The sequence below is a fragment of the Drosophila mojavensis genome, unplaced genomic scaffold (genome assembly GCF_018153725.1).
Source record: "Drosophila mojavensis isolate 15081-1352.22 unplaced genomic scaffold, ASM1815372v1 contig_74, whole genome shotgun sequence".
Classification (NCBI taxonomy): domain Eukaryota; kingdom Metazoa; phylum Arthropoda; class Insecta; order Diptera; family Drosophilidae; genus Drosophila; species Drosophila mojavensis.
The window spans coordinates 20,645,260-20,656,668 of NW_025318899.1; the positions used below are offsets into that span (position 1 = coordinate 20,645,260).

Below are 11,409 nucleotides of genomic sequence, written 5' to 3' on the forward strand. Positions count from 1 at the left end.
AGAATCAATTGGGCTGCCGTTCGAGCAGAGACAGAGAGTGTGTGAGAGAGAGAGAGAGAGAGAGAGTGAGGGAGATGGGGCGATGTGGCGTTGGGGCAGGGAGATGCAGAGAAAAAGTCGTGAACTGATGCAATTCGAAATGAAAGTTGCCAAATCGAGTGCAAAACTTGCGTCAAATCGAAACAAATTAGAAAACTGTGTGAAAAGCCACTGAACGAATGTGCGAACGTGAAGCCAACGGCGGCAGCATGAAAATTGTATTCGAAAGATACAAAACAAAAAACAAGAAACGGAAAACAGAAAACAGAAAACCAGAAAACGAGATGAAATAATATGAAATTTTACGATGCGATTTTCATTTCAATTTGAGTCGCGATTTGTTTTGCCAATTGCAATTTGTGTCTCTAGTTGCTGTTGATGTATTTGTGTCTCTGTATCTTTAGCTGTTGATGTATCTGTATCTCTGTATCTGTATCTGCAAGTAGCTGACGGACTGCGAGGGACCCCAGCCAAAAGATCAAAAGATATTGCTGCAGTCTGGCGCTCGGCCCAGTCGGATTGAACTAAGCATTTTTCGCCGTGTTTTCACGCTCCCTCTCTGTATCTCTCCCTCTCTCTCTCTCACTCTCTTTTTAACAGCCCCACTCATTTTGTGTTTCTTTGTTGATGTTTGTTTATAATATTTTGTTTTATTTTTTTTCTTCTCAAAATAATCATTTTATTTTGGTTCGCGCTTGACTTGTCTATAAATTATCCAGGCACACAAACAATTTTTCTTATCGGCAACAACAAAATTTGAAAAATAAATAAAAAATTAAATGAGTTAGGCATAGATAAGAATTTTATTTTTGTCTACTTAAATTTAAATACATTCTTTAATATTTCTGTATGATATATTTTTCACATTTGCTAATACACACACTCATGCACACCTATACAACTACATACAAACATGTATAAACACTTTTACTGAGTAGATTTGCAGTTCCAGCTGCTGCTTCCAATTGGAATATATTTATATACTCTCCCTCTCACTCCCACTCAGCACAGCAGCCAAACGACAGACCTTTGGCCTCTCGCCCAATCACAGCTTCTCTTTGTCCCACTCTCTCTGCTCATTCTGCAAGTCGTTTATTGATCCACTGTTAAAAATAAAATACAAAATGAAAAAAATAAAAAACAATGTGACTTAATTTAAAAATTGTTACAATTTCGAGTAAATTACACATGAGCCAATTTTTGCCCATTGCATGCGCCCAATTAATGCGCACGTATGCATGTGTGTGTGTGTGTAAGTGAGTGTACTTATATAGCTGCTCTCGCTCGCTCGCTCACGTTCGATCTGCAGCCTGTGTGTGCGTGTGCATGTGTGTGTGTTTCTGCGTTTGCTGTGTAGTATACGAACGCGCGTATGCAAATTGTTGTGAGGCAGGTCGCAAATAGCGCAGCGACTTTTTCTAGCGTAAATTGTTCAAGAGCATGGCTACAGCTACAGCTATAGCTTTAGCTAAATAAGTAGCTAAATAGCTGCATACACACACACACAAACATACTGTCATATATGTATGTATATGTATGTATATAAGTAAGCTATCGGTCGTTGCGCCATACAAAAACGCTCACACACACACACACACACATAGTATATATGTCGTGTATAAGTGTGCTTGCACTATAAGAGGAAAAACTATAATAAAATCAATGTATAGATGCAGATACGACAAAACATCGTGCCACATGCTGCCACTAGATGCATGCATGTTAGTTAGTATGCAACGCTGCCCCCCTGCCACACGCCCCAGGCCCCAAGCCAGCGCACAGTATTTATTGTTTGCCGTAAACAAATGTGTTGTTTTTTTCTTTCTATATACATATACATATTTTTTATTTTCAGCTCAGCTGCGCTGTTTTGCGCTCTGTGTGTGTACACACATAAATTTGTATATATTATATGCACACAGGCATAAACAACACGAACTACACTACCTCAACTCGTTTGCTATTCATCGTCGCTCTCCCGTTTGCTCGCTCACTTTGAGTGAGCACTATTCCATTGAGCGCAGTGCTCAGTGACGATCGCTGAAGAGCGCACAATTAACTCTTTGCCTCAATATAAATTGCACTCAAGAGCGCATATTTCTAAACGCTCTCTTCTGGGTTCTTACGTTATAATTTTACTCTTAGCATTATCAGTCACAGCTGTGCGTAGCAACGCTCTAAGATTGAGTGACTGTCTGTCAACAGGACTGCACTCTTATACTCATATACACTGTACAGAGAACGCAATTTTATAATTTTCGCTCTAGCTGAATTGCTCTTCGTTTGCGTTCTCTTACAACCTAGTTCACTCCAAATCAGTTGCTCTTTGCTCTTTGCTCTCAGCTAGATCACTCTTGCGCTCACTCGCTCTCGCTCTCTCTCACTCAACACACACACTCGCATAGGCACGTTTTGTCGCTCAGCTGTTTCGTTACCCCCGTTACACTCATTGACAGCCCATCAGATCACTCGACCCAGCGAAACGTGAACGTGACTTGGCTCGCCTGCTTCGCTTCTATTTACTTTTTTTTTCCATTTCTTAAACACAGAGCTTGTTGTTGTTGTTGATGTTTTTTCGCTCATCGCTTTTGCTGTTGCTGGCCGCTCCTTTGTTCGGCAGATCGTTTGCCAGCCTCTGCCACCGTCGCCCCACCCCCAACAACACACTAGCGCAAACTTTATATATGTGTTTTCTTCTCTTCTTCTTGTTGTTGTTTCATTGTTTCTGTCTTTGTCTTCGCTGCGGCTTCGCATGGGGGCTGTGCCGCAGCGGATTATTTGAGTGTTGTCTTGATTCGCTTGCTGCCGCCGCTGCTGTTGCTTCTGTTGTTGTTGTTGGTGTTATTATTGTGCTTTGTTTTTCACTTTTTGCTTTGTAGATGCACAGATACGGATACAATTCATAGGCCTGACTTCGTACGTGTATGGCTGTGTGTCTTTGTGTGTGTGTGCTGGTTGGTTTGCTTGCTTTTTAGTTTTGTTTATCGCTGCTTTCCTCATTTTACGCTTATTTGTTTTGAAATCAAATTAAACGACGCATAACAAATCAAGGGGAAAGAAACGAATAAAAAGCGAAAACACTTACATGCACACACACACAAATACCTACATATGTATATACATACATATATTAACATGTATGTACATATGTATGTGTATCTCAAGCTTTTACTTGTGAGCTATTAAGATTTGAAGCGCCTGGAAAACATCCAAGTTTTCTAGCCATTTGATGACTCAATTTTCTGGCAACGAGCCCCCCTTATTCGAAGTGAATAAACAAACTTCCAACTGGTCGCACAATTTGCATTCGCTTGCAAATTAATTTATAATAAATAAAATAATATATTAGAATATATACGACATATTTGTACGTACATATTTGTATTTATGTACATACTCATTTATTATTTTGAATATTTTTAATTCGAGCTTTAAATGGCTATATTCAACATTCAGCAAATTATCAGTTATTAAGCTTAAATTTAACGACAATTATTTCCAGTTTATAATAGCATTAATCCAAGCTAAAATGGAAATAATAAAAAAAATATATAAAAAAAAAAAAAAATAAAATAAAAACAACTTTATATAAGTTGTTGTTTTTAAGATTCTTAAGTATTTTTTGTATAGCAATAAACACATTCGATAAGGCAGTGTATCGAATGGCTTGAATATTTATTTACATACATACACATATATGGACATATATACATATAGACAAGTTTCCATTTTAATTGGAACAAATATTATTATTATTTATTATCATAATATAGTATTAATACACAACAAAAATTAACTAGTAGATTGACAAAATAGAAACAATAAAGTTAACTTTAAAATTTTAGTTACAATAAATATATTTAAATATTCAAAATATTTATACTTATTAATATAAACAAAATAAAAATAATAAAAAAAAATTAAAAATAAAGCACTTTATATGAAAATAATATTTTAAAAATTATATAAATTAAAATAATATATTATAATAAATAAAATTAACTTACAAATTTAAATCAATAAAGATATTGATATTGAAGAAATAAAATATTTAAAGTATTTATATAAAAAGCTAAAAAAAAATACAAAGCAAACTAAAAATAAAGTAATTTAAAAACAATATTTGTACTATATATAATTATAATATTTTTAAAATAATAATAAAAAATATAAAATTTTAATTAAATTTAAAAATCAAAGTAAACAAATAATTTGAAAATTCAGACATGAAATGCAAAGGATAGAAGAAAGTGAAAGTGAAAGAGAAAGAAAGTTTTCTAGTGAGTTCTGCAGGGAATTTATTTGGCAACTTGCGAGCAGGACGGGGTCAAAGGACACTGCACAGCGTGTCGTATGCGTAATATACGCTTATTGTCCTGCCTAACGACGACATTTGTTTGGCTTAATTGTCAATAAATAATTGTGAAAAGTGCGCACTGCTTGGCCATTAGAGAGCGATGTTTGTTGTTGTTGATAGTTGTTGTTATTGTTGTTGCTGTAAGCGAAAACACGCACACACACACTCACAAAAATTCGCACATCATTTTTCAAGCTCAGCAGCGATAACAACAGCTGCAAAAATACGAATCATACGAAGATGCTGGCACAACAGCCAGCAACCCCTCTAAAGAGAAAGAGAGAGAGAGGCAGCGAGAGAGAGAGTAATGATGATGATGAGCTGGAGTTGAAGTTGGTGTAGCGGTTCGGGTTGGGGTCGAGATACGGGGTAGTCCCGCTGCCAGGCAACGTTTATCCTTTCACCATGGCCGATCAACCGCAAGTTACAAATGTCAAATGTTGTTTTTGTCAAAAAGGCTTTCGCAATGCGCCACCTCCTTCACGGACAACCCTCATATGTGCCACGCCTGCCGCCGCCCTCCGGGCCGCACCAGGCCCTAGCCCGGTTTGCAAAAGGTGCCATGACGCATCATTTCTATTATTTGACAAAAATAAAAAGGAGTAAGAAAATTGCAGTCGAGCGTTACCGACTGCAGAATACTCATTCACGGCACAAGCGATGCGAGCTATAATGCACACCAATATATTCTCTATATCTAATATAGTTTAATCTGTCAACCCAAGCATAGATTACAAATTTCCAATCTCTGGCATTAATAATCGGATTTGTGTAAATTCCACTTTAATTTCGGATCCGATTTTGATATCTTCTTTTCGATCAATCTTTAATGAATCTTAACAGTAACTCACGTGTCAAACTTAGGCTTAGCCACGCCTCCAATGATCATAAATATGTTCGTCACATCTTAATGATTCTCGACTGTCAACCCGAATATACATATATTCCAAATTTGAACTCTCTAGTATTTCAACTACCAAGATTTCTGAGATCCCGTTTCCGGGATGCATTCTTATGCATTTTCCGATTCATATGTTCCAAATTTCAAGTCTTTAGCATCATACGGACAATTCGCAAAACTAATATACCCAACTCACTTTCATGAATGAGTATGAAAACCGAAGAAGAAGAGGAAGAGGAAGAAATATCTACGTATTACGATTTGAAACGTCGCTGACATTGACTGACATTGATGACAATGATGACGCACAAAGTAGCTGAGAGCAGCATCACCCCGCACCACTCTCTGTCTATCGCTCTTTCTCTCTCGCTCCCATAAGGATATTGACTGACTCAAGTGTCTGAGTTCTTAACTCTTTTGATGTTTTTGCATGTGCCATCAGCTGCATTTCGTAGCCAAAAATAAAGAGAGGGAGAAAAAAAACATCTGCAGCATCTGAATTCTGTCATGAAGCATCATTTGTTATCAGAGTTGGTTTTAGCCAAAGAAATAACTATTGATTGATTGATGGATTGATTGCCAAGCAGACGTAGAAAACATCAGTGTTAGTAGGAAAAATCAAATTTATTATCGATGATTATCTATGTATAAAGATATCATATTTTTGATATCAGAATATTTTGATTTTGAGTGAATATAAAATAATATATGATAAAAAAAAAAATATATGATATAATAAAATGTAATATTAAATGTAAGATAGTATGGTAAAATGCAATATAAAAATATAATATAGTAAAATATAATATCATATAATATAATATGATATAAAATAATAAATATCATATATTCATGAATTGGTTGCTTAATTAATTTTCTTATTTGAATTTAACAATTTCAACGATAAAGTAAAAATAAAAGAAAATAAAATATATTTAATTTCCTCACGTCCATAAAAATAATGCAATTTTCCTAAACAATATTATATATTTTTCTATTTAATTTAGCCTGTATTTCAGGTGAAACACAAAAAATATAAAACAAAAAATATCTTTCAACTTTGAAAACTCTCATTTCTAGAGATTATTATTATTTTTAAAAACATGCTAGTTAATATTTTAATCGGCAATCCAATAAGAACATTCCATTAAGATGCACATATGTATGTACATATGTGATAAAAATAAAATATATTATAGTCTTTCCTATAATACAAATTAGAATTGTCTTTACAATATGAAAATACAATAGGTATATAAAATAAGAAATACCTATTACCTACTTAAAATATATTATTGTAGATATAAAATATGTAAATGACTGCTCTCTCGATATCCAATATCGGCTATATATCATTCGGTTTGCCCTGCATGCGATAGATTTGTTTATGCATGGGAATGTGAACTAGTTTGTTCTGGAAACTCCAATCGATGTCAAAGTCCAGGTGACGCGTGGCGCGCTTCACCTGGAATTGGCCCTTCACAGAATCCCGAATGCAGAGCGGCAGATGGGCGTCGATGTGGAAGAGCGTCTGCTTCCATTGGGTGGGCGGGGCATTCGGGTTCGTGGTGATTGGCTTCAGCTTGGGGAACTGAAAGTCAAAGTAGAGCAGAAACCACTTGGCCAGGGACTGGCGCAAGCTGAGCAGCCGGAAGGGCACAGTGAAGCTCAGCTCGTGGAGGCTGAGCGTGCTCAGGTCGAAGCGGCGCAGCAGCTGCCGTTGGGTGATCACCTGGGTAGCGTCCAGGCAATCGATAACAGGTGTTTGCTGGACGATGCGCCAGGCCAGATGCAAATCCAGGCCGGAGTAACGGGTCCAATAGTCAGACATAGATGGCTGCTTCTCGGGTTGCTCGGCTATGGCCATATAGAGATTGGCCAGCTGCGGGAAGATGCGGCCGCCCGGCTTGAGCCACTTGTCCCGGGCATAGATCACAGCCTCCAGGGTGGAAGTGTACATCAGACAGGCGCTGGAAGTAGAGGACGGAAGGTGTAGAGTAGCCTACCCGCTGGACATGGGCTTACCCCATCCACTTGGAGACGATGATGTCGACGGGGGGCAGCTGCAGCTGCTGCACATTTCCCTGGATCACCTCGATCACGTGCTCCAAGCGATTGTGGCGCACCAGCTGACGCGCCACTTGGCAGACGGCGCTCGGCTCCACGGCAATGACCTTGGCCGCGCCCTGCTGGGCTGCCCACAGGGAGAGACAGCCACTGCCGCAGCCCACCTCGAGCACGGTGGCCTGACGAAAGAGCTCCGCGTTGGCTTCGATGGCCGCCTTGAAGCCCAGCATGGTCACCTCGTCGTGCAGGACACCCTCGTGCCTTTGCAGAAACTCTGCATAGGTCGTTGCAGAGATTTCCTCTACTGCAAGTGTTCCATCGTCATCTCTTAGCATATTCGCATTCAACATTCCAGAAATTGCATTTCAATTGAACATCCGTGCTGAAAGCGTTGCCAGATTGTTGTGCATTTTACATGCAGAATGGAGACACATACTAAACACATCGTTAGCTAAACACAACACCAACAACGGCACGAAGAGAGAAAAGAGAATAATCGAGCACAATTCTAACGGAATTTGCTTATGGGCATATGAGCGAAAATACGAGTTTACAGTGGCTGTGCAAAAACATCGTCGACTTGAGAAGAAGTGTTGACATAAGTATTGTGTTATCAATAATAATAACGGATAATAATTCATTAATAATAAATAAAAATAATAATATTATATAATTAAATAATTGAAGCTATATCAAACTTATATACTCATACATTTATTTGCAAGTGAAACTTCGATACAATTTTATACTGGCAAAAGTTCTTTATTGACACACTGTACATAGGACAAGCATAGAAATAACATTTTTCAGCACAAGAAACTGAGCGAGAGGCATCGTGTTGCTCTTCACCATCGGCTGTTCGCATCGGATGCTCTCGCTCTGCCAGCAAGGAAGAGGGTGAAGACGTAAGCTCAGCTCAGCAGGTAGTGGAAGCTCGCTTTTGTAACTTTGCTATTGTTTTTCATCCTACTCTCAATTTTGCGCTCTCGAATTAATGCATGCATGTATGTGTGGGTGTGTGTACGTTCAATGCCTTACATTTTCGTATGCATCTAATTCCCATTGTGTTTTGTTGCTCAAGCTTTCAACTCGCTCATATAAGAAGATCGGTAAGCGTAGATGCGATTGGTAATTTTTCTGTGTTGGGGCTTTGCCACAGAGAATAAGTACATACATATGTATATAAATAAATGTGTGTATGCTTTTATGTAAGCGTGCCTATGAGGGACTGCTGTAAAAACATTGCGACTTTTGTTGTTGTTTCTGGTTAGTGACAATATTTCACATTATGTGAGCAACTGAGTATAATATAAGCTAAACAGTTCTTGCTTTTATCATACACAAATAAAATTTTTATTTAAATTTGTTTGTTGGCTCTCTCTGTAAAAAAAAATAAAACTACAAATTTGGTTATAGTCCGAATGTATACTACTACTTCTAAGCATCTTCGCAGGCATCTGGCGGCGTTTCCTTCAGTATACCCCGTTTGCGCAGCTTACGAAGCACATCGTGCACGGCCCCAAAACGATTCATCGTATAGAACTGAAAGCCATACACGTCTAGCTTGGCGTCCAACACCTTTAGAATGGTACTTAATGCCGAGTGGACAAAGAATTTGCGCACCTTGGCGTCGTCTTTCTCGATTTTCTTTAGCTCAGCGAGTTTTTTTCTCGGCAGCTTTATTTTCGTGATCTTTTCCATTAGCTTGTAGGCTTGCAAAGATTCTGGCACCACCACGCCCACCATTATGGGCGTTACGATGCCGGCGTCGCGAGCGGCTTGAACATACTTGATTATCAGCTCTGCCGAGTAGCACATCTGAGTGATTATAAAATCCGCTCCCTTATCAACCTGTAAAAGTAAAAGCCATAGTGAGGAGACGAATGCTGATAAGAGGGATAAGAGCTGCGAGAGCTGCGCTGATAAGACATACTATTGAATGAGGTTAACGGAATCAAAACAAAACTGATCGTGTTGGCAATGGGGTGACTAGAAAATACCCTGTATTTTGTTTCAGACTTGATAAAGATTGATGTAAAGGAGCAACATCAATCAAATCAAGCAAAATCTCCAGCTATCCTAGACTCAACAACAAATAAATGTTCTTATTATCCTCGATAAATTTTTCATTCTAAGGGCCAAATGCGACGCCTTTGATTCTATAGAAAAGTCAAAATAAGAGCAGAGTAGTTCAAAGTTGGGGAATATATCGAGCTAGCAAGCTTTTCTAAACTTGAAGTTCATTAATATGTTACATGTTCTGTGATATAACCAGAAATGGGGTATTCTGACTCCATGCATAAGCTACAGGGTAACTTAAGACTCATATCTTTCTTTCAGTTAACACTTACCTTGATCTTTAAGAATGCTATGTTTTGATCCATATCTATTTTTCCCTTATCCAAGCTCACATGGCCCTGCGGATAACCAGGAACGGCAATTGATATATGTTCTGCCGGAGAAGAGGGTAAACGCCTCAGAAATGAAGAGAGTGGGAGGGAAAGAGAGAAATGTGTGAGGGAGATTAAAATACTCACCCTTGCGGACACGTCGGGCATGCTCGATCAGCTGATATCCATAGAGATAGAATTGGTTGTCGTCCCGCTTGTCGCCTCTGACTGCCAGTAGATTCTTAAAGTTAAGGGAGAGAAATTCGTTGATGCGCTTCTTGGTCTGCTTGTAGACGCTGAAGTGGGGCATGGCCGGTATGTAGGGCTCCAGGTGTCGTATCATCTGCAGCGTTTCCACCCGCTCCAGGGGCGTTACGTTCCAATAGTGCGGCAGCCACACGATGCTGATGAAGCTGGGCAAGATGGGCAGAAAACTGTTGAAGTCCACGCAGGTGAGCTTGCCGTTGCTCTGGGCGGTTATCTCAATGCCATAGAAGAACTCGCGCCGCTCCACCTTGCTCAGCACCACATCCGACACATACGGCTGCTCCCCGGCGTTCGCCACCTGCTCAGGTGTATACCGAAAGCAGGGCTCAATCAGGCCCTGTGACGCATCGCCAGCAAAGCTGCGCATCGCATTCGCCTCCAAGCTGTGCATGCTCACTCGGTCAGTTCGCTCTGTCAACTGATTACGCTTATTGTGCCGATAGACGCGATTCTGGACGGCGAACGGCGTTACGTTCCGGAGCAGCGGCGGCAGCAGCGCTGCGTTACGGCTTCGGCTCATCGCCCCCCCCCTTCTCTGCACGAATATCACGTGCTCCTCGAGCACCTACCCTGAATCGTATACATCTTATCGTATTTCTCAACTTGTTTGTCAATGTGTACTGTGGTTTGAAATCGAGATGTAAAGGGGATTTCTATTTCACTCTATTGAGATGTTACAAAGTATTATATTGTGAAATTAGCATTATATGCATTTACATACCCTGAAGTTGACGGTATAATTGTTGGCCTGAAATGAATGTAGTAGGCAGGAAGAGGCAATTATATAAGATATATTCTATTCTTAATCAACAAATGATCGAAATGATCAAGAACTAAGTCTCCGTCTCCATCTGTGCGCTTTTTCTGTGATCCTCTCGTGGGTTCTTGGGTATTTTGATCAACTTTTTATCCACAAGGAAAAGAATCAGATGATAGACCTTGATAGATATAGCATTATTCTCTTAGACTATTTAGAAATTCGAAATAATTTTTACATTTATCAATGAGTTTTATACCGTAAAATTGATCTTAGAAATTAAAAATTATTTTTCACAGTAATCGGAGATTTTAGATTGTAATAGATTATATCATCATTTATTATTTTTCTATTGAACAGTGAGTATGTAATCGAAATTATTGTTTCTTTTATAGGAACATTTCGATCTGAATAGATCAATTGTATGCGGCATTTAATGTGCTTTAAGTGTGAGGTTATGTTCACATTAAAGAGCAGCACTTCAGCATGAATTTCTAAATAGTTTCTGCTTTCATCTAATTGGAGGCTGTGGTACATCGATTACAAATGAGATGTTTCATTAAAAACCATTTTCAAGTAGTTTGCTGCAATTGGGCCAAGACGCGATGCAACAAATCATAACAAACGAAGT

General features: G+C 38.9%; 2 protein-coding genes across 2 annotated transcripts; both read right to left on the reverse strand.

The window, feature by feature from the left end:
* Nucleotides 1–6,444: 6,444 nt before the first annotated feature.
* On the reverse strand, nt 6,445–7,783 carry LOC6583138 (protein arginine N-methyltransferase 1). The gene is made up of 2 exons (XM_002008780.4): nt 7,323–7,783; nt 6,445–7,267 (listed from the first exon to the last, which is right to left on the reverse strand). Exons 1-2 carry the CDS (start codon nt 7,712–7,714, stop codon nt 6,643–6,645), a joined length of 1,017 nt encoding a protein of 338 aa, XP_002008816.1. The 5' UTR covers nt 7,715–7,783; the 3' UTR covers nt 6,445–6,642.
* A 910-nt stretch (nt 7,784–8,693) lies between these two features.
* Nucleotides 8,694–10,644, reverse strand: LOC6583139 (methylenetetrahydrofolate reductase). The gene is made up of 3 exons (XM_002008781.4): nt 9,902–10,644; nt 9,716–9,816; nt 8,694–9,215 (listed from the first exon to the last, which is right to left on the reverse strand). Exons 1-3 carry the CDS (start codon nt 10,539–10,541, stop codon nt 8,802–8,804), a joined length of 1,155 nt encoding a protein of 384 aa, XP_002008817.1. The 5' UTR covers nt 10,542–10,644; the 3' UTR covers nt 8,694–8,801.
* Nucleotides 10,645–11,409: the final 765 nt, after the last annotated feature.